General features: G+C 47.2%; 1 protein-coding gene across 16 annotated transcripts in view; it reads right to left on the bottom strand.

Annotated features, from left to right (window-relative positions):
* ADCYAP1R1 (ADCYAP receptor type I) overlaps window positions 1-27,743 on the bottom strand; it is a 135,509-nt gene that overhangs the window by 28,334 nt on the left and 79,432 nt on the right. For 8 of the 16 annotated variants that reach the window (XM_060280936.2, XM_060280938.2, XM_060280940.2 and 5 more), the window contains exons 5-13: window positions 20,528-20,563; window positions 18,266-18,304; window positions 15,437-15,561; window positions 14,425-14,522; window positions 13,441-13,573; window positions 9,380-9,533; window positions 9,217-9,277; window positions 6,377-6,446; window positions 5,475-5,566 (exon numbers count right to left, since the gene is read on the bottom strand). In XM_060280936.2, the coding sequence (XP_060136919.1) occupies window positions 5,475-5,566; window positions 6,377-6,446; window positions 9,217-9,277; window positions 9,380-9,533; window positions 13,441-13,573; window positions 14,425-14,522; window positions 15,437-15,561; window positions 18,266-18,304; window positions 20,528-20,563 (808 nt within the window). The remainder of the gene's footprint in view (window positions 1-5,474; window positions 5,567-6,376; window positions 6,447-9,216; window positions 9,278-9,379; window positions 9,534-13,440; window positions 13,574-14,424; window positions 14,523-15,436; window positions 15,562-18,265; window positions 18,305-20,527; window positions 20,564-27,743) is intronic. The other 8 variants (XM_060280939.2, XM_088654493.1, XM_088654497.1 and 5 more) reach the window with 1 other exon arrangement.

Here is a 27,743-nt window from a genome sequence, read left to right as displayed (position 1 = left end):
GATCGTTTCCTGTTTCTAATACCTCTAAATACAACAGCATTTATAATCTGGAAATGTTGTCCAAACAGTCCATGCCATTGAGTCAATTTTGCCAAGCTGAATTATGAGTTAGAAGAATGCTCTCAGCCATCCTCAGCAAGTCCCAGTTCATGCCAGGTCCAGTTTTAATGCATCAGACTAACAAGCCAAGCTCTGCCTGGCTTAACCTTCAAGCTTCTGCCGTTGGGTGGGCTTGATTTGCAGTAAGCGAAAGTCCCCTTGTTGCATTCATGAGTTGGCAAGCAAATAAACATCCACATGGGCAATGCACAAGCAAAAAAAAAGGCTGGATGGAAAAACAATGGACTGCTATTACTTTTATTTATTATGCTTTGACTTGCAAACGACAGTATCTTAACATCACCTGCTATTTAACCTGATGGACAGATAGGTCACGTACACTAGACATTTGCAGCACATGGCTTCCCCCCAAAACAATCCTGGGAAATGTAGTTTGCTAAGAGTGCAGGGAACTGCACCTCTGTGAGTGGTAAACTACAGCTCCCAGGATTCATCGGCGGAAATCGTGTGCTTTAAATGTATGGTGGGTACGCAATCATAGAACTGTCCAATTCCTGCTCACCTGCCGCTAATACCGCAGTTGTGGATGGGCCAGGTTCATATCTTAGCCCCAGGATATTTGCATTAGTATTTCCATAATTGAAAATTCTGTAGACCTGAGATGACTTAGCAGAATGTCACAGAAAATCTGCTTTCAGGAATGAAACCATCAGTTAATTTGTTGAGTCGTGGCAAGCGGCCATGCTAACTGTGCTTAGCAGCTCTCTGTAATGAAGCCTTCTAAGAGGAGGAGGTTCAGCTCTGCTGCTGAGCAGAGAGGTAGAAAAGATAGAAGTGTTGAACCCCCCCCCCCCCCGGAATTCTGCTTAAAACTAAAAAAAAAAAAGCATTTCCCAGCATCTGCTTCCAGAAGTCCTATAACTGGTGATGCCAAGAGTTGAGCCACAGGGTCTTCTGTGTGGTAGAGTTCTGGTATCTTTCTTAGTGGCGAATCGTTCCCACCCTCCTGTGGCAATTGTTGTCCCCATCTTCAAAAAGGGGGAAAATATTACTGCCAACGGAATCCAGTTTCTGCAGTGCCAAATCAAGCAGCAAAACGTAAACAGAGATTCTAGTCTTAAGGATTACAGGGGGGAAATGTGTTTCTGGAAAATGTGGAAACGCTCTGTAAAATATTTTAGATTGGAATGGATAGTGGGTTTTTTCTTCTTCTGATGTTGTGGCTTCTCTGACCCTTCAAGATTCTGTATTTCTTCTTTATATTGAATAATATAAAATATTCTTTCCCCCATTCTTCATTCCCATCTGCTTCCACATTCTTCAAAAGTCAACATTTATGGCAGAAATAAGCAACGGTATATGATCTATCAAATTTATTTTTTGTGTTCAGATGCCTCGGTGTTTCCCCCCCTCGCCTCCTTACCTCCAATGCAGAGAAGCTTGTGGGATGTGATACATACAGCAAGTAGCAGTCAAGTACAACATTCCTTGTTTTCCTAGAGTGGACATGCGGGGGAATGTTTGGTCCAGCCAGTAGAAAACTTCCTGTTTCCTCCAGGCTGGGACATACTTCCTTTGCATGTGACTAGAGGTGGGCGTGACCTTACCTGTCCAGGTGACAAAAGGACAAGGCACACAGCACACACACTCTCTTAGACTTCCTCCACTGTTGGAGCAATTTATTAGCTAGAGATGCTCTGTGGGCTTTCAGCCAACAGAGGACACTGGGATTATCCCCCTATGGGATAGATCCACAGCTATACATAGCTGGCAAGTCTCCCATATTCCCCGGGTATCCCCCGTTTTTCCAGCCGTTCCCAGCTGGAAAAACGGATTTTTTTGTTTTTTCCCGGTTTACTTACCGGCCGGGGGAGGCTCCTTTTGTGCATGTCTGGAGTCTCTGGACATGCGCAGAAGCGATGTCTGGCGCGACGGCCATTTTGGAACTGGGTGGAGCATGCTCAGAAGCGACTTCCGTTGCTGCTCTGCCCAGTTCCAAAATGGCGGCAGCGCTGCTTCCGGTCTGCCGATCCCTTATTTTTCTGGCAGGAACTTGCCAGGTATGCAGCTATATATCTGTAACTAGGTCTGCCTTCAGGGATCCAACTGTGAACTGATGATGTGGGTAAACTTCTTTTATTGACTTTAAATAAGATTGTCATGTGTTTATTCTTTTTAAGAGGGATATAAGGGATCTTACCAGGAATCTAATACTGAGAGGCTTGCACAAGCCTGCAACCAGCTACCCACTGTGTGTTTAAAAGGGGAATGTAAAACTCTGCTAAGTAAAGGAACTTGCTAATGCAAGTTAGGAAGGATATTAATAAACAATCTATCCTCTCCTGCCTCCCTGAACATTCCCACAAAGCTCTGATCCTATACCCCTTTGTGAACACAACCCTTCATTTCTATACAGAAGGAAGCCCTTGTTCGGAGATGAGCTCTGTGCATGCCCTGGATCTCAACATGACCAAAAAGAACACCTTGATTGGAACAGACAGCTACAAACCAACACTTATGCACGTCCCTGATGTTAGAGGAATAGGGCAGTGTGTACTCCCCTGGAACTCTGCACATGCACTGGAGCGGAGCTCTGGGTTCAAGACACGCACACATTATTATATTCTCGGTACAATCCGTATGCAGGCTCTCTGCATGACCACAGGCTACATATAATGACAAACATGCACATTTTGAAGGCGCTGTGAATATATTTCACGAGTAGTCAACTTAAGGTCACCAAGTAGCACCAAGATTGACAATTCTTTGCAACACAGACATCAACGTTGGACTTTTCTGCGGGACTCCGGACAGGAAGCGGCAAACCAACATGAACAGAAATAAAAAATGGCAGCAAATGAAAACGGGAGAATGACATTGCCTGTCTCTGTTTTGCTGTTGCTAACCATACACATAGGAAAAAAACCACCAGCAGATGTGGTCGCCATGTGGACTCTAGGCTGTGCAATCTTGGAAGCTGATGGGAGCATTAGAATATTTGATATGTGCTGCTTAGGGACAGAGGAAGTTTCCTTATACAGTCGTACCTTGGAAGTCGAACAGCTTAGATCCCAAACATTTTGGCTCCCGAATGCCACAAACCTGGAAGTGACTGTTCTGGTTTGCGAACTATTTTTGGAAGCTGAATGTCCGACGGGCCTTTGGCGGCTTCCGACGGGCCATGCTTTGGTTTCCGAATGTTTTGGAAGTCGAATGGACTTCCGGAATGGATTCCATTTGACTTCCAAGGTACGACTGTACTGAGTCAGGCCTTTCCTCCATCTGGTACAGTATTCTCAACAATGACTGGCAGCAGGCCTCCAGGGTTTCAGGTCAAGGGAATTCCCAGCTCTATCTGGGCATGTTGGGAATTGAACCTGAAACCTTATGCATGCAAAGCAGACACACAAACCACTGAGCTATGGTCCAATCCCCCCCCCCCCCGCAAAAACCATCCCTTGTGAGCTGTTTTAAAGACAAATCTCTTGACAGAAGATGCCCCCCCCCCCGTGAGCTCTACGATGAACATGCAGCAAATGGCCATTTGGGGGGGTAAGGGGGGGGAAATGTCAGCTCTTTCACTTTCCATAGCAGCGCAGCCTCAAGCGGAAATACGCCATGCCAGGTTGGAAGGAGCACCACAAAACTCTCTTGTGTGTGAATGCTGTGACCCCAGGCTGGATAAAATTCCCAACAGGGATTAGACAAGCATATTCCTTGCTGAACTTCAGGTGCATGGTAAAGAATGTCTCATTCTAGCGGGCTTCCTAAGGTAGTAAAAAGCACCCAGTGGTGTGAGTCATGGCTGGCGAGAGCTGTGACCTTGGAAGTAGGCATGACCTACAGAGAGATTGTATAGCATGGCCCATCCCGAATTACAGCATCAATAATTTTCCTACTGGAATGCTGACCTAATATGCGGGGTACCAGCCAGCAACACAGAAGCAGAGGTGTCAGATAAATTGATTCAATGTGCAGAACGCGGGGAAAACTCTCTGCCCAGAAGTCATTTTAGTATCCAGACTGGAAGATGTGTTTCCTCCTATACAATCCCACCCAGCAGAGGTGAAACAGTCACCCAATGAGTGCAATGCCACAAAACAGGGGTAGCCAATGGGATCTTCTGCAAATAAATTTTGGGGAGGGCCTCTGACTCCCCAGTCCCATCTTATGTGGCCAATGGTCAGGGATGATGGGGGATATAAAAGGAAAAGGTAAAAGGTAAAGGACCCCTGGACAGTTAAGTCCAGTCAAAGGCGACTATGGGGTTGCGGCGCTCATCTCGCTTTCCGGCCGAGCGAGCTAGCGTTTGTCCGCAGACAGCTTTCTGGTTCATGTGGCCAGCATGACTAAATCGCTTCTGGTGCAGTAGAACACCATGATGGAAACCAGAGCGCACGGAAACACCGTTTACCTTCCCGCCACAGCGGTACCTATTTATCTACTCGCACTGGTGTGCTTTCAAACTGCTAGGTTGGCAGGAGCTGGGACAGAGCAACGGGAGCTCACCCCGTTGCGGGGATTTGAACCGCTGGACTTTCAATCAGGGAGCCCAAGAGGCTCAGTGGTTTAGACCACAGTCCAGTAACAACTGCAGAGTTGGCTGAAGTTAGAGAAATCTGCATTCTCCCACAATCGGTGATGACAGTCACGAATGGCAAGAGGCTTCCCACATTCTTAATTCCCCCTTGCTCCTGTTTGCCTCCTGTTAAAATGGGTTTTCCTCCAGAAATCTAAAATCCAATGCAATTTGTTCATTTTTTTAAAAAAAGGCATTCCAGCTTTGAAATAAATTTAGAAACACCATCTATATGAGCAGAAGATTTCTGCCATGGCAAGAGGTGGTGCTTTGCATCAGCTTTTGTGTTTGTTAACAAAACAAAAACAGAAATTTAGGAACATCGGTAGCTATGTTGTCCTTAAATGGAGCACACACACACACATTCCAACACAACCCCAAGGTTTCAAATACGTATGTGGAAACTTTGCTTTCCTCACTTTCATCTTTATCTCGATTCTTCCTTAGCCTGATATTCCAAGTAAAGGAAAATGTACTGTTTAGAAAGCTGCCTTGAACTGAGTCAGGCCATTGACCTCTCTGGCTCAGTATTGTCTACACAAGTGTTCTTCAGCCTTCAATCCCTCAGATGAAGGTGGACTACAACAACCATAATCCATGACCATTGTGGATGATGGGTGTTGTAGTCCACCCACATTGTGGGACCCAAAGGTTGAAGAGCACTGGTGTAAGCAGACCGGTGGTGGCTATCCAAGTTAGAGAGAGGCATTTCTCCCAGTCCGAACTTCTCAAATTGAACCCCCCCCCCCAAAAGCCACATGTTCACTTTTTCCTATGTGTATGTCAGAGCTCAAAACCAACTATGGCTCCTTGGACGGTTCTGCACTGTACTTACAAGTAAATGCTGGATTCGTTGCCCCCGATATCAGGTGACTGGAGCTTCTGGACCAGGATGATGATGATGCCCACGAAAAGCAAAAAGTTGATCTGGGGGGGGGGGAGAAGAAAAGGGATCCGTGAATCACCGAAGAACAGGAGCATGAAGCTTCAGTTAGCCAGATCTGTGGCTGACTGTCCTCCAGTTAAACAGCCTCCGCCAAATATTTAATTTAGTTATTTATTCAATTTATATACCACCTTTGATCAAAAGATCCCAGGGCAGTGTACAACATTAAGAACACGTTTTACGGAGCATGATGATGATGATGATGATGAGGAAGAAGAGAAGAGTTTGGATTTGATATCCCGCTTTATCACTACCCGAAGGAGTCTCAAAGCGGCTAACATTCTCCTTTCCCTTCCTCCTCCACAACAAACACTCTGTGAGGTGAGTGGAGCTGAGAGACTTCACAGAAGTGTGACTAGCCCAAGGTCACCCAGCAGCTGCATGTGGAGGAGCGGAGATTTGAACCCGGTTCCCCAGATTACGAGTCTACCGCTCTTACCCACTACACCACACTGGCTCTGATGATGATGATGATGATGATGATGATGATGATGATAATAATAATAATAATAATAATAATAATAATAATAATGGCATAATAAAAGCATAATAACAGACAGCATAATAATAAAATAAGAAGATTTATAGGCATCCTCCCACTTCCACCAGGGTTACATTTCGGGTGCCTGTGCACATATGTGAAATCGCATAAAGTGGGGAGCCCCCTCTGAACACCTCCAAGGAAAGAGAGCCCTTTTATTTTTATAAATACTTTTTATTATTTGCAAGAGGAATATTTGCATGAGTTAATACTTCAGCGCTGCAATGTATCTTTGTCCTCTCCAACTTACCATTATTGATGCAATCACAGGGCCTTTGATCACCCACCACAAGGCTGTGTTGTCGTTCATGTCCCAGCAGCTGCGACCCAGATGGAAGGCGAGCGGAAATCGTAGAGATAGAGGAGAAAGATTAAGAGGCCAGATGAAACACTTCTGCTCCTGGTGTGACCTGGACCTAGGCCACAGACCCACTTGACACGAGTTCAGCCATGATTCACCACCACTTAGCTTCTGCCCATTTAATCCTCAGTAGCAGGCAACACCAACCAACTACTCTGACTTCCTTAGTTAGAAGCTGTCAGTTCTTAGAAAAGCTAATTCTGCAACCGAGCAGAATGTGGTTGTGACTGAAGATGCTGGACTATATGGAACTTGCTGATCTGACCGGAAGACTACGCGACCGGGGGGGGGGGGGGAGGAGAAGGTAGAAGAGGAATGGAAGAAATTTAGAATCTATTACAAAAAAATATTATAGAATTGAAGTGTGAGGAGAATTATAAGCAATTGTGAAGTTGCAGGTTAAGAAAATAAGTGAGATATAATTGAAAATAGGCTAGAATGTTATAGCGAGATGTAAAATTAAGAAAAAGGATGATGCAATTAGGTTAGGAAAATAAGATATAGAATTTGCCAAGAATGATATGCAATGAACCGCTAGAAGGGGGACCCGGGGTTGTTGATGTCAAAAGTAAGGTAAAGGTAAAGGACCCCTAGACAGTTAAGTCCAGTCAAAGGTGACTATGGGGTTGTGGCGCTCATCTCGCTTTCAGGCCGAGGGAGCCAGCGTTTCTCCACAGACAGCTTTCTGGGTTATGTGGCCAGCATGACTAAACCGCTTCTGGTGCAACGGGACACCAGAATGGAAACCAGAGCGCACGGAAATGCTGTTAACCTTCCCGCCACAGTGGTACCTATTTATCTACTTGCACTGGCATGCTTTCGAACTGCTAGGTAGGCAGGAGCTGGGACAGGGCAGCAGGAGCGCACCCCGTTGTGCGGATTCTAACCGCCAACCTTCTGATCGGCAAGCCCAAGAAGCTCAGTGATTTAGACCTTCGCCCATGTCAAAAGTACAAACAGGAGAGAGGGGGCCCAGGAAATGAGCAACCGCAGTCCCTGCTGTGCCTGTTTGTAATGCTAAAAGCCTAGCTGAGGGCTGACCACAGATTACCTGTTGGCTACAGGAATCAGAGCATCAGTCTGCTGCAATTAAAGCATGAGTTTCTTTAATAGGAAGAAGGGCAAGACTTGAGAGGAACAAGTCCATACAAGGACTCCACTCCCTGTGCACCAATCAGGGGAGTGCAACGGGGTCGACAGGGTACATCTGGGATCACAGAACACAGGAGAAACAGTGTTGTTGTTATTTTTAAAAAAGACAGAAATATTCTATCCAGAAATGACATTTGCTTCCACCGCCGGTGCCAGATTTACCTATAAGCTAAACAAGCTATAGTTTAGGGCCCCAAAAAAATTAAAGGGAAAAAGAACCTGGATGTACATTTCCAAAATATAAGATAAAAAACAAATAAAATAAAACCTACATACAGCAACAGTGTTTTGTGTTCTGTAGGCTCCTATGATGTAAGTCATGGGCCCGCCTGCTAGCCTGCTCCCTAAAATATCACTGGTTTGCTCATTTCTGTATCAATTACTTTAATAAAATACAAATTTTGTTATGTGCCTACATTCTGCTATTTATAATTATTAGAAGTTTGCATCATATATTTGCACCTATTATTATTTCATGTTAAAGCAAGTTTCTGGATACGAGATTATGAGTCTTTGTAAATTGTGTTTCTAAAGGGACTTTTGTTATTGCCAAATGCCAATGTGTTTGCATTATTAAGTTTGTTATGAATAAAGTTTGCATTATGAAGTTTGTTATGAATAAAAAATCATTTTAAATTAGAGCTTAATAATTATTTCACTATTAATAAACTCCTTAATTGTATTTTACTATTAATAAACTCCTTCTTAATTGTATTTCAGTTCAACAATTACTTTGATAAAATACATATGTTGTTATGTGCAAATGGCTTGAGATGCCTATTAGGTCCATAAATTACTATATATTCAATACAAAAAACAGCGACAGTTTATTGTTGAAAAAGGGCAGCAGCTGTTGTTGTTGTTTAGTCATTTAGTTGTGTCCGACTCTTCGTGACCCCAGGGACCAGAGCAAATCCGGCCCTGTACCGCAGTCCAAAACTGGGGAAACTGAAGAAGTGTGCATGCACTGTTCTGAAGAAGGGTGCATGCACAAGAAAGCTCATACCAAAATAAAAACATAGTTGGTCTTAAAGGTGGTGCTGGAAGGAATTTTTTTATTTTGTTTCGACTACGTCAGACCAACATGGCTACCTACCTGTAACTGGGGAAACTGAAGGCAGACAAAGCACCTTTGTTTCCTGTGCCCTGCTGGACTTGTGCTGGCAGTGTGGGAAATGTGTGGCCCACAGCAAAGATGCAGACAAGTATAAAACATAGCTGCCAAGTACCCCGTATTTCCCGGGAAACCCCCGTTTTTCCTTACTGTTTCCTGGCGGTCTCCCGTTTCAGCTCCTCTCCCGTTAATCTCCCTTATTTTGGCTCCTGTCAGTGGCCATTTTTCTGGTGCCGCTTTGCCCATCTACGGGCACCAGAAAATGGCCGGCGCCGGAAGTCACATCTACGCATGTCTGGAAGTGCGTAGACGTGACTTCCGGTGCCGGCCATTTTTGGTGCCCATAGATGGGCAAAGCAACACCGGAAGTTGTGTCTACACAACCTCCGGTATCGCGCGGCTGCCGATCCCGGATTTCTCCGCGAGAGACTTGGCAGGTATGGTATAAAACAGTGACACCTACCCAATATCATCAAAGTGAAGTCTAAGGACAGCCCAGATGGTGACGCAAATGGTAGGAGTTCCTGCAGAGAAGATGATGAAGAAGAAGGTATTGGGTATGTGATCTTTGCCCTCTACAAGCAGAGGGTGTGTAAAATGGAAGCGCTCCTAAAGGAGACACATACCCCAGCCGATGATGGTGTACCAGTAGAAGTATCTCCTCTCCGGAAAGAAAGTCTCCACCAGCAAGGTGAAAAGGTACAGCCCCTCGATGAAGAGCCAGAAATAGTTGGACATGACGCAGTAGTGGAAAAAGACCATCACGGCCTTGCACTCCACCTGCGGAAGAGAAAAGAACTTCAGCCTGTTGCTCTGCCTCCCGGCTGGGCTCTCAAAACTCTGCCCAGGCTGCAGCCTTCCTTACAAGGGTGTAGCAAGGGGGCGGGTCACACCGGGTGCCACCCTGGAGGGGGGGGTGACACTCGGCGCCCTCCGGCGACTCCCAAGCCGAGCCCCGCTGCTTCGAGGGCGCCATCCATATGGGATGTCGCCCACGCGACAGCCTATACAGTGACCGTGCGCAAGCAGCAGCCTGTATAAACTGTGTGTGTGCAGCACCCCGTACGGAGTACACATGCGTGGGATGCCGCACATGCGCAGTCTGTACGGAGTGCTGCACAGGCGCCACACTGGGTACTGTCTGGGCTTGGTGCGCCCCTGCTTCCCTTCCCTGGTTTCACACATCTAAGTAGGCTTGCTACCTGTCCTGTATAATATAGGATTATCCCGTATTTCAATGTAAAACACTACATCCTGTATTGATACAGTTTTGTCCTGTATTTCAGCCCCCCCCCTCTCTTTCTCTCCCTCCGCCAGTTAGGAAACCTCTCCAAATGCAGGTGCTTGAAAAGGCGTGTGAAAGGTCATGTCTTTAAGCTCTGGGTAGCAAAGCACAGGCAGATTTACAAATTCACATAAATGTTTGTGTACGAGTGCGGCAATTCCAGAGGGGTCATCCTGTTACGCTGCAAACGGCCTCGGCCCAGTATACCTGAAGGAGCGCCTCCACCCCCATCATTCACTGAGGTCCAGCTCCGAGGGCCTTCTGCCAGTTCCCTTCCTGCAAGAAGTGAGGTTACAGGGAACCAGGCGGAGGGACTTCTCGGTAGTGGCGCCCGCCCTGTGGAACGCACCTCCCGTCAGATTAGGGTTGCCAGACTCACTAGAGGACAGGAGGACTTCTGTGCCTTTAATTGCCCTGCTCTCTTTTGAGTCTGGAAACCTTAAAGAGAAACCAGCAGACCCTTTGTTTAATTTCCAAGCAAAGGGTCTGCTGGTTTCTGTTCAAGGTTTCCAGACTCAAAAGAGAGCAGGGCAATTAAAGGCACAGAAGTCCTGTCCTCTATTGAGTCTGGCAACCCTACGGCAGATGTCAAGGAGATAAACAACTACCTGACTTTTAGAAGACATTTGAAGGCAACCCCGTATCAGGAAATTTTTAATGTCTAATAATGTTTTACAATTTTTTAATGTGCTGTAAGCCACCCAGAGTGGCTGGGGAAACCCAGCCAGATGGGCAGAGTATTATTATTATTATTATTATTATTATTATTATTATTATTATCATTATCATTATCATTATCATTATCATTATCATCATTATTATCATCATCAATGAATTGCTCTGAAGTCACTTCAGCACCAAAAAAAATCACACACACCTAAGTGTCCTGCCCCATCTTGTCCTGTTCTGTATGTTGCCAAAACAAAGGATGCAAGCCTTCTTCCAACTGTTCTCACCCAGGGCCGGCTCTAGGTAGACCCCCGGTGGTGCGGTGTGCCAGGGCGCCGCGCGGAAACCATGCTGCGCCCTGGGAGGCGGGGACGGCGGAGTGATCTCTGCCCCTCAGTGCCAGGGCGGCCGATCTGCTCGAGACTGCCCTGTTCTCACCTGCCTGAAAAGCATCCTTAAACTCTGATCATGTGATTCCCTGCCTGAAGGATAGAGGGGGTGTGTGGAAAAACTAGCCCACCGTACAGAACATAAAATCTGTGTTTGTTTCTCTACCCAATTTTGCTTCTGACTTCTCCCACAGTGAGCATGCGGCCCCCAGAAGCGGCACTCTGGAAAAGCTTTTGCCACTGCCAATCTAGAAAGCTTGTCTTTAAAGTGTACTCAAAGTCAGCCATGGCATTTTTAAGTTCATGGGGGAAAACGTGGATTGTTATTATTATTTTTTAACCCAACGACCTGTACTTTAAAATATGACTAAAAGCATTTGCGGGGGGTAGGGGGGGTAGGAATATAAACACTGCCATCTAGATGTTGCCACTCTAAAAGCAGAGAAAAAGCAATTCCAGGCGTCAGGAGGTGTTTGATGAAAGGTTGCAAGGAGCTTGCGGATTTCTAGCACGGGCCGGGAGAGAGACAACAATGGCTGCTAATTGGCAGACTGAAGTCCTCCAGGCCTTTCCTGAATGCAAGAAAAGAACCCAGCTGTGTGTATAATGCATGTGTGTGCGCGCACAGAGCGATTCAAGGAAGACGTGTGGATAAGAATGGAGGAGAAAATGTGGACAAATTGCTAAGGAGCTTAAAAAAGGGATGTGCCCCGCTGGGTGACTCAGAGAACCTCCTGTCCTCGCAGCCTGCAGAACCTGCCACTCACAACAAAAGTGAGAAGTAGCACCAGCTAGCTGGAGGATGGGTGGCGGGTAACAGATTGAGGTTGGATCCGACAAGGCAGAAGTACTGTTTTGGGGGCACAGGGGGCGGGCTGGTTTGGAGGACTCCCTGGTCCTGAATGGGGCAACTGTGCCCCTGAAGGACCAGGTGCGCAGCCTGGGAGTCATTTTGGGTTCACAGCTGTCCATGGAGGCGCTGGTTAATTCTGTATCCAGGGCAGCTGTCTACCAGATCCATCTGGAACACAGGCTGAGACCCTACCTGCCCATGCACTGTCTCACCAGAGTGGTGCATGCTCGGGTTATCTCTCGCTTGGACTATTGCAATGCGCTCTATGTGGGGCTACCATTGAAGGTGACCCAGAAACTACAACTAATCCAGAATGTGGCAGCTAGACTGGTGACTGCTGAGACCATATAACCCCGGTCCTGAAAGACCTACATTGGCTCCCAGTACGTTTCCCAGCACAAGTCAAAGTGTTGGTGCTGACCTTTAAAGCCCCTAACGGCCTCGGCCAAGTATACCTGAAGGAGTGTTTCCACCTCCATCATCCATACTGGACACTGAGGTCCAGCACCAAGGGCCTTCTGGTGGTTCCCTCACTGTGAGAAGTGAAGCTACAGGGAACCAGACAGAGGGCCTTATCGGGATTGGTGCCTGCCCTGTGGAACACCCTCCCATCAGATGTCAAGGAAATAAACAACTATCTGACTTTTAGAAGGCATTTGAAGGCAGCCCTGTATAGGAAAGTTTTTAATGTTTGATGTTTTATTGTGTTTTAGATATTTTGTTGGGAGCTGTCCAGAATGGCTGGGGAAAGCCAGCCAGATGGGCAGGGTATAAATAATAAATAATAATCCTATATAATAAAGTATCTGTGTCTCTGTGTCCAGTCCCTGTGTCCGCACTAATGCGCATGTGCCCCACGGACACAGGGACTGGACGAAGAGGCGGGACGTACACACGCATGCGTTCTCTCCCCCCCTCAACCCTCTGCCTCCCGTTCCCCTGCAGCGGCGGACCCAGATGGCGGCATCGGGCTCCAGGGCCGTGGCGGCAGGAGCCCAGTCCGGCTACCGCCACCGCCACGGGCCGCGGCCCCGGAGCCCAATGCTGCCAGCTTGGTCCGCCTCCGCCTCCTGACAACCCTCCCTGGCCCGTGGGAGGAGCGGGGGGGCCGCGGCCTTCCCTCCCTCTCTGCGCTCGGCCGCGGGACACGATGGGAGAGCGCTTTGTTTAATTGCGTTCCCGGCGTGCCCCGCGGCCGAGCGCAGAAAGGGAGGGAAGGCCGCGGCCCCGCCGCACCTCCAGCACCCGTTTTCTTAACGGGCTGAATGGGACTAGTAATAATTATATTATAGCTAGTGGCACAGAGCTAGACGTTCACTCAAAGACGAATACAGATCTGAATCTCTGCCTGCATTTGGCTCCCAAGCCTGAGGTTCTCTGCCCCTGGTGTAAACATAGGTACTACATCAATGATTTATATTTCTCTATCTATTCTTATTCCTCTTTTCGCTTCCTGGAAAGCGCTAGACTTTGATTTCTAGCCCACTTTACCGTTGAGACAAAGCAATGGTTGCTGTCCTGTTCGGCATACAGAACTCCATCCTTGATGAAGACCGAAATGGCTCGCAGGATGAAGGAGACAAAGAGATTCATGTGAATGAAGTTCCGTGTGCAGTGCAGTTTCCTGGGGGTGAGAGGGATGGAAAGGTCACCAAGGAGGAAAGCCCATCTCTAATCTGCAACCTATTTATTCCGTATACAGTGGAACCTTGTTTCTCGAACGTCATCCGTTCCGGAAGTCTGCTCGACTCCCAAAATGTTCAAAAAGCAATGTGTGGCTTCCAATTGGTGCAGGTGCCCCAGAAACAATAGCCGACAACCTCATTGGATGTTCGGCTTCCAAAAAAACGTTCAAAAACTGGAATACTTACTTCTGGGTTTTTTGTGTTTGGGAGCCGATTTGTTCGTCAACTAAGCCGTTCGAGAACCAAGGTTCCACTGTATATTGTAGTGGAATTCAATGTTGCACTTGCCAGGTGGAACAACCCCCCCTCACTATTCTGGGTGTTCTCCAAATCCATTCACCCCGCAGGAGCCAATTTTGGGGGTACAGAGGGCGGAGGTGTCGGGGAAAGTCCCACTCCACAAGTGGAAGTCCTTGCACAGATGCAAGGCGAATCACTCTCAGAAATTCTTGGTTTGGAGGGATTTCTTGTCTATTAAATATGGTCTGTTCTCTATGGATTTGGACAGCTCTTCAGGCACCGTAACCAAATCTCGCTTGATGGTTCCTGAAACAAAGGAGCAGGCGACTGTCGATGTTTTGATACAAAGCCTTGAATCCTTTTGACTGAACCTTTCAAATCTGCACCTGGTTTGCTTGTTTTGTTTCTTAGCATTCCCAAGCTCTGCTGCGGATGAGGCTCCTGGTATCTCAAGACTGCAGTGGCTGAGTTATGCTTCCCAACAACACGAGCCCTATTCCCGCACCCATTGGCACAGATGCAAAACCTCTCTCGCTCTTGCCAAACTCACCTGAAACGGCACAGGATCACCATCGCAGTGGTGAGCGACACAAGGGAAGTGCTGTAGCCCACTGTGTACAGAGCCTTTACCGAGAGGTAGTAGTAATCCTGCGAAAGCAAAGCACAATGTGCTCATTACTATGAATCATGAACTCCAGATCTGGGATGCAAAAAAGACTGTCAGATTTTTGCTTTGGGAAGAGCGTTCATCTTCAACTTCTTCCACCCAGGGATGAATGGATCAGCCTATATCTGGTTCATATCTAGATTTTGCATGTGTTTATTCATAACTCTGCTCCATCCTGATTACTCATGTTTCTTTTAAAATCACACCCATCAGATTCATATTTAAATATGCCTATTATCAAAAGCACCTGGGACCAGGTGGCGCTGTGGGTTAAACCACAGAGTCTAGGGCTTGCTGATCAGAAGGTCGGTGGTTCGAATCCCTGCAACGGGGTGAGCTCCCGTTGCTTGGTCCCAGCTCCTGCCCACCTAGCAGTTCGAAAGCACATCAAAGTGCAAGTAGATAAATAGGGAACGCTTCGGCGGGAAGGTAAACGGTGTTTCCGTGCGCTGCTCTGGTTTGCCAGAAGCAGCTTTGTCATGCTGGCCACATGACCCGGAAGCTGTCTGCGGACAAACGCCGGCTCCCTCGGCCTATAGAGCGAGATGAGCGCCGCAACCCCAGAGTCGGACACGACTGGACCTGATGGTCAGGGGCGCCTTTGCCTTTACCTTTATTATCAAAAGCAGTAAATATGCCCATTATCAAAAGCAATAAAATATGATGTTTTATCAAAGTATGTGTTTCTAAATGCATGTTATCAATAAATACACATTTCCTTTTTGCAGGGTGGAGGGGGGAGGGTGCATTCTGAGATAATAACTTAATTGCAAAATTTGGAGAACTGCAAAATCAGAAGGATTCCAATCTACAGGTTTTTCCAGAGGAGCTTGGATCTGGGTAGCTCATGTCAGAATTCCCAGAAATCCTTAAGCATTTCTAAATTCCAGCCTACCTGGTTATAATCTCCCATAGTGTCATTCTCGTCAAATCCGCAGGCATCGTAGTAATGGGGGAAAGATTCTGACCAGCCGTCCTCAGTGCAGTTCCTACCAACAACCTTTAAATCCGCAGATCCACCTAATAATTAAAATTAACATGGAACACCTTTGGTAAATGTCCTGCCACTGGAACATGCTCTAATGAAAAGGAATTACTACTTCCTTCTCTTTTATTGTGAGCGAACATCTCAGTAGGGTTAGGAAAATCTCTCAAAATCAGTTTCCCATTTTTCCCCACTCCTACACTTCTCCATATGGCCAGCTTGCTTCTTTTTATTTTAATGTCCTTAGGAAAATTTGCCAGCATTTTAAAGTGAATTTCTCCTAATATAAGGTTACCAGACGTCCCTGTTTCCCGGGGACAGTCCCCGGATTTACAAATCAGTCCCCATACAAAATCCATTGAAGTTGAAAAGTGTCCCCGGATTCAATGAAAATAATCTGGTAACCTTACCCAAATATACACCTCTTTGCATTCATGCAGTGTAATTTGGCTTTGAATGCCCTTGCAAACCGGGATGCTAATTAATGTTGGGCATGTTACCCCCTCCTCTGGCAGGATTGTGGTGCGGTAGGAATTCAATGAACTTTCAGTTCCTCTCTTGCCAAATGTGAGTGATATTTCAGCATTTCTTTTCTTTTCATTATCTGAGAGACAGAGGTGGGAACTCTGCAGGCAGGGCCGGATTTAGGTTTGATGAGGCCCTAAGCTACTTGAAGGTAATGGGGCCATGGGCGTACCCAGCGAGGGGCTGGGGGGGCAGCTGCCCTCCCAGAAGCAAAAAATAATAATACCATTTTTTACGGACCATAACCCACACTTTTTCCCTCCAAAAACTGAAGGGGAAAAGTCGCTGCAGGTTATGGAAATCAGGCTATTTCCGCCCCCTCTGCGGCTGCAGCCAGCCACAGGAACGTGGGGAGGGGCGAGGAGCAGCCTGAGCTGGTGGGGAGGGCGGACGGGAGCTCCATCCTTTCTTCCATCCTTCCTTCCCCCCTCTTTCTTTCTTCCTTTTTTTTTCTCTCTCTCCCTCCTTCCTTCCCTCTCGCTTCCCCTCTCTTGCCCCCCCCCCTAGTTTTGATCCTGGGTATGCCCCTGAATGGGGCCATTTATGTGTCCAGCTGTCCTTTGTTAACAACAAATGGCCGCTGTTTTTTGATGTTGAATGTATGCTGTATGGTAATTTATGGACCTCATAAGTATCTAAAGCCATTTGCACATAACAAATAGGAGCCTACACAACACAAAACATGGTTGCTGCATGTAGGTTTTATTTCATTTGGTTTTTTTTAACTTATATTTTGGAAGTGTACACCCAGTATTTTTCCTTTAAAAATTTTTGGGGCTCCCAAGAAAGGGGGGCCCTAAGCTATAGCTTGTTTAGCTTATACATAAACCCACCACCTTGCCGACAAAGGTCCGTATAGTTAAAGCTATGGTTTTCCCAGTAGTGATGTATGGAAGTGAGAGCTGGACCATAAAGAAGGCTGATCGCCGAAGAATTGATGCTTTTGAATTGTGGTGCTGGAGGAGACTCTTGAGAGTCCCATGGACTGCAAGAAGATCAAACCTATCCATTCTTAAGGAAATCAGCCCTGAGTGCTCCCTGGAAGGACAGATCGTGAAGCTGAGGCTCCAATACTTTGGCCACCTCATGAGAAGAGAAGAATCCTTGGACCCTGATGTTGGGAAAGATTGAGGGCACTAGGAGAAGGGGACGTCAGAGGACAAGATGGTTGGACAGTGTTCTCGAAGCTACGAACATGAGTTTGACCAAACTGCGGGAGGCAGTGCAAGACAGGAGTGCCTGGCGTGCTATGGTCCATGGGGTCACGAAGAGTCGGACACGACTAAACGACTAAACAACAACAACAAACCCGCCACTGCTCTGCAGAACCCATTATTACGTATTGGCATCAATTCACTTTGTGTACATAAGGCCTGACCACAAAATTGGCAAGAACACGTTTAGGCGGAATCTAACTGGACGTCCGAGTGAAAAACAGCTCCAGATGAGGTGCAAGGAGGGTTCTGCAGGTATAGCAAAAAGCTTCGGTTGAGTAAGTGCTTTCAAGAACTGGTGTTGGATGAGAGATGGTGGGGGGAATGAGGTGGCAGGAGATTTTCAAGGAGGAACATCTCAAAAATTCTACAGCGGCCATGCTTACGTTATGCGGGCCGGCCTCCTCAATCGTGAGGGCAAGGTGGCCCACTTGGGTGGGGGAGAAATGGGGTGGAAGGGATTCTCTGACATCACTTCCATGTCCTATTGCAACATGGCCTCGTGTGGAGCACATTGTGGTCTGAATGGTGCGAGACGCAGTGTATTCGGACCGACAACACTCTTGCCTTTCTACAGCGATCTGGGTGTCACCATTTCTGGGCTCCAGAGGAGTGTGCAATGCTCAGGGTCCTTTCAGGAGCTTCGTTGGCGCAATGCGCAACTCCCTGCCATGCGCTGGCTTCCCACTCGAGACGACGCTGCGAATGGCAGCGTTGCAGGCGGGGGAGGGGGTGCCTGTTCTTTGACGTCGCTCAGTAATTGTTGTTACGGCAATAAGTATAATGTATAATTATGTCCCTGCAAGATGGCAGCACTTGAGAATACATTTTCATAATACCATGCACAGTAATAGGCTGCCGTGCGTACCACTATAATTAGAATTGATTAGGAAATTAATATCCATTTAGCTTCAGCTTCAAATCCCTTTCTCTCCGTCTCCCAGTTCAGAGGGGTGCCGTGAGGTGCCAAAGCACCGTCACCCAGTCTCTTTCCTCTTACCTAGAATTCCGTCCGCATTGTCCAAGAGCTCGAGGTCACCTGCGAAAGAAGTGCGGCTACCATGAGAATGTCATCTTGAGAGAGAGAGAGAGAGAGCAACTTTGTTTGGGGAAAACCTTTAAGGAACATCCAGAGGACCTGCCGCGTTCCTCTGTTGTCTTGTGGCATCTTCACAGACCGGCAAATTTATAGCGGCATAAGGACTCAGAAATATATTCTGCATATAGTGAAGATTTAATGCCATTGTCACAAGGCTGTTTTGCATTTCTTTGTCATGTAACCTCTCTACCAACACCCACATGTAGACCCAGTTGCCACGGTGAGGATCATGTATCTGATGAAGTCTTACCTTCCAAGGCCCCGACTGCAGAATCCGGGACCGGCAGCCATGTGACACCAGATGTTGCGTCGATGTAACTTCTGGTGTCGCTTTGCCCTTCTATGGGCACCAAAAATGGCTGCCGCCGGCTTCAAAAGTCGCTTGTACGCATGTCAGGAAGTGCGTTAACGCAAATTCCGGTGTCGCTCTGCCCATCTATGGACACCAAAAATGGCCGCGGCCAACACCAGAAGTCGCGTCTATGCACTTCCGGACATGCGTAGATGCGACTTTTGAAGCCGCCGGCGACCATTTTTGGTGCCCATAGAAGGGCAAATCGGAAAGAAAAAAAATGGCAGGAGAAAATAAGGGAGAAAAACGGGAGACGAAGTGATACGGGGGACCACCGGGAAAAGGTAAGTAAAATCGAGGGTTTCCCGGAGAAAACGGGGTACTTGGCAGCTATGGATGAAGTGGGCTCCAGTTCAAGGGTGGGGGACATTTTTAAGCCTGGAGACTGCATTACTCCTTGGGCAACTATCCATAGTAGTAGTAGTAGTAGTAGTAGTAATATTTATTTATACCCCGCCCTCCCCAGCCAAGACTGGGCTCAGGGTGGCTAACACCGGATATAAAACAATTGATTAAAATACAGCTTAGAAACAAGATTAAATCCAACATTAAAATGCAGCCTCATTTCAATAGAACCTCAAATCAAAAACTGTTTGGGGAAGAAAATGTCAAATCTTCACCAGGCCAACTATCCATACTGGTCCTACATGGGCCAGAAAAAGCCAGGGAAGTCCCCAAATATGAGTTCCATCACAGAAGGAAAAAGGAAAGAGGGGAAGGGGGTCAAGTTGCCAAAGGCCAGGCGGAACAACTCTGTCTTACAGGCCCTGCGGAAAGAAAACAAGATCCCGCAGGGCGTTCCACCAGGTTGGAGCTAGTGTTGAAAAGGCCCTGGCTCTGGTTGAGACTAAACTGACTAAATTAGGGCCCGGGACCTCTAAGGTGTTGCTATTTTTGGACCTTAAGGTCCTCCGTGGGGCATACCGGGAGAGGCGGTCCTGTAGGCCACATGCCAATGTTGGACAGGGCCAGAGGGAACAAGTGAGCTAATCAACACATGGAAATCTTCTTATGGATGATAGGCTATATTTCATCCACAAAAAGGTCAGAGGTCCCCCAATTAGGGAACGCCAATTTAGGATATGAAACTCATTGTTTGCAATTTTTTTCCAATGAGAGGTCTTTAAAATATGGTTGGGGTTTTTTTTAGGTGTGAGGAATTCAAATCTGCCATTATTTTTGTGCCAGGTTTGGAGGACCCTCCCTCCTCGTTGATGTCCCCATGGCCCATTTATTTGCCCTCTCCCTCCGGGCCCCATCGCAGAGGGGTTGCCCAGGAGGAGAGCCCAAGGCACAAGGGGGGATATCTAGTCCCTCTCTCTTAGCATGCTCAGGGAGGACATACAAACATGGAATGGCACCTAGGAGGCCCTGGAAGAGGTCAAGCGTGCCCACCTTGCAGGGTTTTTATAATATTTTTTATTAATTTTTTCAAATAAACAAAATAAACTACATTCAAACATATATTCATACATTCCATCCATTCGTTCTGCTGAGCTTGTGACTTCCCTCCCTCCCGCTATTCGGCTTTGTAGCTCAATCTGAGTCTCGCAGTTCCTTGTTTTGTATTAGGTTCATATCGTAGGATATATTTCAATTCCGCAAGTGTCTTCAAACTTCTACAGTTAATATTGATATAGTCTATAAATTTACTCCACTCTTTTTGGAACTTTGTCTTGTTCTGGTTATAGACCCCGGAAGGTGCCTAAAAAGTCCCGCCACCGGACCCCAAAGAGATGATCCATGGAATTTTAAAAATCTGAGTAGCCAATGCCTCTTTCAGCCCCTGCAATACCAGAATATGGCCTTACCTGGTTGTGCGTAGGCCAAGCTATTCACATCCCAGCCTGTGCGAGGGGGGGTGGGGAGAGAAAAGAAATCCCACATGGTTAAATTGTAATGGCCAAGAATCCCCATACCTTACTTTAAGAAACACTCCATTACTTCAATAAATAATAATACTGTGTGTGTATGGCAGCACCATGCGGGAATCCCTTGTAGACAACTGCAGTGCTTAAAGACAAGACAGACGGTGTCAGGAATGAGCCAGATCCAAGCGAAGGTTTGCAGCCAATGGCAGAGAGCAGCCAGGAACAGAGAGGCTTAGATGTTAGTCAGGCAGGGGAGAGCCGGCAGCTGCAGACTTTGGCTCTTCCTGACCTTGATGGGCAGGCTGATAATGCAGCAGCTGAGAGCAGGCTAGAACACAGCCAAAGCTCTCAGGAGGCACAAAATGGAGCGAATCAACTCAGAGACAGCCTCTCTGAACGGGAAGATGTTGGACCTGATCCAATCAGTCCTAAGAGTCGGCAAAGGGGAGGGCTGTTAGATCGGAAGCAAACAAGAGACATAAGGGTTGTAAGTTCAATAACTTCTGCCGACGCCGGAAGGAATCTTCAGAAGGGTCATCTTGAGTAATGGTGCCAGAGCCTTTGTTAGAGCCGTCCGGAGCTATCTGTTTGTTTGTTTTTTGCAATAAATCCTCCTTTTTAATTACCTACGCTTACTGTGTTATCAAGCTGGGAACCTGGACTCCTGACAGACAGGTTGTGCCTCCACAGCATGTGTGTGAGAGAGCTTGGGGTTTGTTTGCTGCAATCCTCGGATAAAGCATACTATAGAAATTCAATAAATAACAAAATAATAATACTGAAGTTAAGCCGGTGTGTATAGTTTAACTGAAGGCATGTGCCTCACTTCCATCTTCCTACCCTCCTTCTCTTGCCTCCCTCTTGCCAGATTGTAACCTCCCTGGGGCAAAGTCCCACCTTCCTGTCGTTAACTCATAACTAGGAGTGGGCGAATCTGTCAATTTTGGTTTCTCTGGTTGGCTCCTCATTTTGCCAGCCTTAAATTCCGTTTGCCACATTTGGGAAACTTTTCAGAAAGCCTCCGCATAAAAATGTGTCATGGTGGATTTCCTTGAGCAATTCCCCTAGACTCATATTACACCTGCATGCTGTTTTCACAAATATATACATTCTGATGTTCACTGTAGCTTCTCCCTTATGGCAGATGAACTGAATCATGTGCCCATACATGAGCATGCCTGCCCTTGCGCACAGTGTCTGGTCCACATGCATGCGCACAGGCTTCCCGTAAACAGTTTGTGACTTTCCAATATTAGAATCAGAGAATTGCAGAGTTGGAAGGGACTCAGGGGGTCATCTAGTAGAACCCCCTGCAATGCAGGAATTTCAGCTAAAGCATTCATGGCAGGTAGACATCCAACCTCTGCTTAAAAACCTCCAAGGAAAGAGAGTCCACCACCTCCAGAGGAAGTCCGTTTCACTGCCGAACAGCTCTTACTGTAAGAAAGTTCTTCCTGGTATTTAATTTCCTTTCTTGAAGCCATGGGTTCAAGTCCTGCCCTCCAGAGCAGTGGAAGACCATCCTCAGATATTTGAAGACTCCATCTCCCATCAGCCCCAACGGTCAAGGATGATGGAAGGTGTAGTCTAATGATGTGTGCAGGGCTACAGATGCCCCGGCCTTCAGTGGGTTGATGGATGCAGCCATTCCCTACCCCCCCCCCAAATTCACATCTGGATTGTGTTCTCTGGATGTCAGCATGTAACGGGAGACAGATGAGGGGATGGTGGCAGCCTCACCATATGGAATGGCCCCTGCTCCCATCATGATAGCCTTTAAAGGAATGCCCAGCTCAATCCCATTGAAACTGCATTGCGCCACACAAGGTGCTAATGATGAACATATTTCTCTGCAGTGCTTAATTTGGCCGCCAGATGGCCCTGTGGGCTTTTCAGATTTTCTGATGATGTGTCTTGTGTTGCAGGGAGCTGGTAAATAGCCAGCGTTTGGTCTGGACCTCAAGGTGCCCTGAATTCCCAACCCCACACAGTACTCTTCCACTCGAAGTAGATTCAGATCCTCATTCATTTTTGCCTCCAAATCATGCTTAATATTTAAAAAACTTTGCTGGCTCAGCCATAAGGCAGCGTTTCTCCAAAAGCACTCAGTTTTATTTGCTTCTCCCTAGTGAAATTATTAGCAAATTTCCTGCAGACAGCTTGCCCTCCATGCTGCAGCTTCTCCAGCAACATGCATCTAAAGCAGCGGATGTTTTTGGCCTTGTTTGCAAGTCTGCATAGGATACCAAACGATGGAGACCACCAGGCAATGAGCAGCATTCCATTTCAATTGGCAACATTCTCCAGAACAGAGATGGGGAAACTCCAAGCATAGAGGCCAAATGCATCCCTTCCAAGTGTCCCAATTTTCCAGAGACAGTCCTGGAATTACAGAAGCCATCATGGATTCTGATTTGATCCCAGAACATTCCGCTTTTTCCTTTTTCCTCCCCTCCACGTTTCGCTGAACAATTGAAAATGTATGTGTGTGTGTGTGTGTGTAGGTGCAAAGATGGAGTCCCGTTTCTCCTTAAAAATAAATACCTGCACCAAATGGAGGAAACAGTGAAGCTGGCATATGGTGCCCTTCCTATAATTTTGAAGGGAAATATTTATTCCTTTACAGTCGTACCTTGGTTGTCGAACGCCTTGGTACTCGTACGTTTTGGCTCCTGAATGCCGTAGACCCGGAAGTGAGTGTTCCGGTTGGCAAACGTTCTTTGGAACCCAAACATCCGACGCGCCATCCGATTGAGTGCAGGAAGCTCCTGCAGCCAATCGGAAGCCGCGCCTTGGTTTCCGAACATTTTTGGAAGTCGAACAGACATCCGGAATGGATTCCGTTCGAGAACCAAGGTACGACTGTATTGTAAATGGAGCCCTACACTGAAAGCCATTACATATCTACTCAGAATTAAGTCCCACTGTATTCAATGGAGTTTACTCTCAGGTAACTGGGTGAAGACTGTACAGCTTTAGACTGCAATTCTAATCATTTTTACTCAGAACTAAATCCCACTGACTTCAATAGAATTTACTCTCTGGTATGTTCCTGATCGTTGTCACAGTTTCCATTGTTGTTGTTGTTTCTGGCCTTTTCCCCTGATGGAGAATCAAAGGGAGCTTACAGCTAAAATTCCATTTCATTCCATTTACCCTCGCACATTTTTATTTATTTATAACAGTTCTGTGAGGTAGGTTCGGCAGAGAGGTCCCAGCTGTTGGGAGTATAATTCAAAAACATCGGGGGGCACCAGGTTGGTGAAAGCTTGTCTATAAAATCAATGGGTGGGTGGGTGGGTGGGTGGGGGTGACAAGAAATTTTATGCACTGGGTACCACCTGACCTTGCTACGCCACTGGTGGTAAGACTCCCTGGGAGACAGGTGACTGTGGAAAGAATATCCTGAAAGAAGGAAGTTTGAAACAACCCCCCCCAAAAAAAACGAATGAGTCCCTATGTCTCAATCATATTCATTCCCCTTCTACCATAATGGCCCAATATAAGCCGCACCTGCAAATAATCCACACCTTTAAAATTCAAGGGGGGGGGGAGAAAAAAAGACAATACCAAAATATAAGCTGCTCCCTTAAAATTCCGCAGGCACTCACACCCGTAAATGGCAAATGTAGAAGAAAATCCTACGGGTACTAGAGAGGACCCATAAGATGGTTAAACACCTGTTCGTAGCACCGTAAATGCAAATAAAAAATCAGCACTGCACTGTAAAATACAGGAAAGTGATGAATGACATTAGAATTGATTGCACAACAATCTCAAGCTCACAAATCGGCAATCAAACATTTTTTTGTTCCGTATGTCTGTTTCAGCGGCATTATCGTAAAAGCCAATTTTTGCAAGGTCGCAAATTTAAGCCTCACTTTAACTTTCCACGGTCGCAATTTGGGGGGAAAGAAGTACGGCTTATATTCAGGCCAATACGGTACTCAGGTAGCAATGCTACCATTCGCCTGTTCCTCCACGTCACTTAGATTTCGGTTCCCGGAGGAGGGAAGTGCTCTGAAAGATGCTGCTTATGCATCTGGAGCTTTTAGTATTTCTCCATCAGCCTGATTTGGGTTCATACATTAAGCCTCTGGACGTTTAATTGGATTCATCCTATTCTTCATTGACCATCAATGTCAATACCAATTGCCTGAAATCTCTTGGGAGACGTAATTGTCGGGCAGTTGCTCACCGCATGCTGACTTCGCAGCTTTGAACAACAAACTCATGTCTCCCATGCGGCTTACAGAAGATCGCACCCCGAGGCCACTTTATTCACCCACAATACCCCACGCCATACAAAGCAGTTACAGTCAAGGATCAGAACCTCCACTTTACCCAAGAAACCAGTGAATACGAGAGACAATCCTCAGTTGGGGGTCAAGCTCACACAAGCACGCTCATCCCTTGAAAACACCATAAGGGCCAACTATCAGATACAAATGGACAACGGAAGTGTAGTGGTTAAGAGTTTGGGGTCAGGCCCTGTGTGTCGGGTTCAAATCTTGGCCATGGAGCTCATTGAGCAACCTTGGGCCAGTCACTGTCTTTTAGCTGAACCTACCTTGCAAGGTTGTCGAGCGGATAAAAAGGGAAGGAGGAGAACCATTGACACCAAGCTCCTTGGATGAAAGGTGGGAAATAAATGTAATAATCTTTTTTTAAAACACGATTATCATATGACTTAGCCGTGATTCCTGCATTGCAGGGGGTTGGACTAGATGACTCCTGGGTCCCTTCCAACTCTACAATTCTATGAGTCTGTGAATCAAGGGTGCGCAAAGGTGCCCACCATAATGACAATGTAAGAAGAATTTATATGCTGCCCATCTGACTGGGTGGCCCCAGCCACTCTGGGCCGCTTTCAACAAATTAAAACATCAAACACAGGAATACATCCATAGCAAGCATCCCTACCACCTCCACAAAGAGTGTCCACCCGTAGCTGTCCTCCTTAACTTGGAACTAGGGGGATAGCCAGGCAATCATCCTCTGGGTTATCTTCTACTCCGGAAGTGATCTGAGTGCTTCAGAAGCCCAACGTGATGGTGGGGACAATTCTCCATCCCCTTCCCCAGCTCAGAGCTTGGGAGAGCTGTAGCCCTTTCATGTACTGCTGGACTTCAGAGGAATACAGAGCACTCTGAATTCAGAGCAACCCATCTTGAGAACCACCAGGGGGGAAAGGCTGGGTATAAATAAAAATATAAATAAACCCAACCACTGGATTGATTCCCAGGCTCCTCTCCAAGTTCCATCCTTGGAAGGGGGAGTGAACTGGAGCAGGTTCCAGTTTCGTTGTGCTTCCGAGGTGACGCAAAGCACATCTGAAACACAGCAGAGCATTCTGTGTTCTTACATGGCAAGGGGACGTAGCTCAGTCTTGAAGATTCAGCTTCGCCTGCCGAAGGTCTGAGGTTCGAAACCCAGCATCACCAACTCCTGCCTGAAACCTTGTAGAGTTTCTGCCAGTCAGGATAGACACTACTGTGCCAAGGCAACTTTCTGTGCCCTGTGCTTTGACTACAAGCATACTTTCCCCTCTTGCTCTGTCTTGCCTGGAATATCAGACCAAGGAGGTGCTGGGGTGAAGGAAAGCGATGGCCTGTGGTGGACTTTGGGCTCTCAAATTTCAGCGGTGCTCTGTGTGATGCAAAAATTTGGTGCCACCTCTTGCGCTCCATTACAAAGCATTATTGCGGCACCCCCTGCGGTACGGTGCCCAGTGGCACCACCCTGGTTGTGCGACCCTAAAACTGCCTCTGCACACAATTGTGAGGCACTGGGGAGCAATTGGGAGTGGAGAAGTGGAGAGCAAGGAAAGGGTTAAGCCTTCCCTCTCCCAAGATGTCTCGTGCTCTGAAAGACCCCCCCCCCCCTGAAGCAGTTTTAATGAGGATGAGGATGCCAGGGTACTGTCATGCTTACTCAAGACAGAGAGACCGAGAGCCGGGGACTGCCATCTCCTGTTAAAAGGAACCGGTGGCATTCTGGTGACAAGTCCTGTGTCATGAGCTACCGATGTGCCTTCATCCCTTTTTGACAAGAAGAACTTGTTTTTGCAAATCTTTTCTTTACTCTCAAGGGGTGGGGGTGGGGGGGAGAGAAGAACTGCTTCCCTGAAAACAGATAGGCCCGAAGGTCACACACAGCAATATTTCATTTGGGTTTGGAACGTCTGAACTTCAAATGGAATGTTCTAGGAAGGTGGCCAATATGGGTGGTTGCTGCTGCTGCTGCTGTTGTTTTCAACAGAGCTGGCCGACTTGTGGGCCCCAAGACATTCCTGGACTACAATGAGCAGCAGAAAAAAATCACACAGAGCGAGCTTCTCTTTATTACCAAACAGGGTCCACAAAGGAGCGTCAGGCCTAATGAGCACAGCAACTCATCTTTGTCAGGTCTTGCTCCCAAAAAGCAGTTGCAGAGACGAAAGGTCCCCGCCTCCCCACAGTTGTCTGTGTCTCCTCCTCTTCAAGGTTTGTTCCCTAGCAATCTGAGACTGTGCCTATGTGAAGCTGACCTCTCCTCTGCCCTCTTCATGCCTCTCCTGGTTCTGGGAAACCAGGGAGGAGGGGAGCTTGTCGCAGCAGGAGGGGGAGACATCCATGCTTCCTCATCAGCCTGACTCGTCTCTGCCTCTTGGCCTTGCCTCCCACTATCCTGTTTCTGCTTCTGATTTTGGACTTCCCTCTGCCACAGACTCTCCCTGCTCATTAAGACCTGTTACCTCATCAGCTTCCAACACCTCCTCTTCCCAGTCTTCTCCCTCTGATCACCACCAATCCCTGGACTCTGAGCCTTCTCCCCTTGGGGGTCCCCCAGCTGGTTCCTCCCACCATTGCTCTGCGCTCAACCAGTCCATCACACACAACTCCCATCACCCCTCACCATGGGCCATGCTCTAGCTGGGACTTATGGGAGTTGTAGTTCAGCCAAAGTTGGATGGCCACAGGGTAGCCACCCCTGTTTCTAAAAATAGACAAAGCCACCAAATACTGCGGTGCCTTAGTTTTGGGCCAGATTTCCTCTTCTGCATCAAGTTCCCCTTGTTCCTTGGACTAGTTTCTATGTAGTTTGCTTCTTTTTCGTTCAAAGGCTTTGACTGATGTTACCAGAGCTGTCGGCCTCATGGGTAACAAGCCTGCTC

This window comes from Zootoca vivipara, chromosome 11 (genome assembly GCF_965207765.1).
Source record: "Zootoca vivipara chromosome 11, rZooViv2.hap1.1, whole genome shotgun sequence".
Classification (NCBI taxonomy): Eukaryota; Metazoa; Chordata; class Lepidosauria; order Squamata; family Lacertidae; genus Zootoca; species Zootoca vivipara.
Note: the sequence above shows the minus strand (reverse complement) of the source record. Positions and strands in the feature narration are given on the sequence as shown.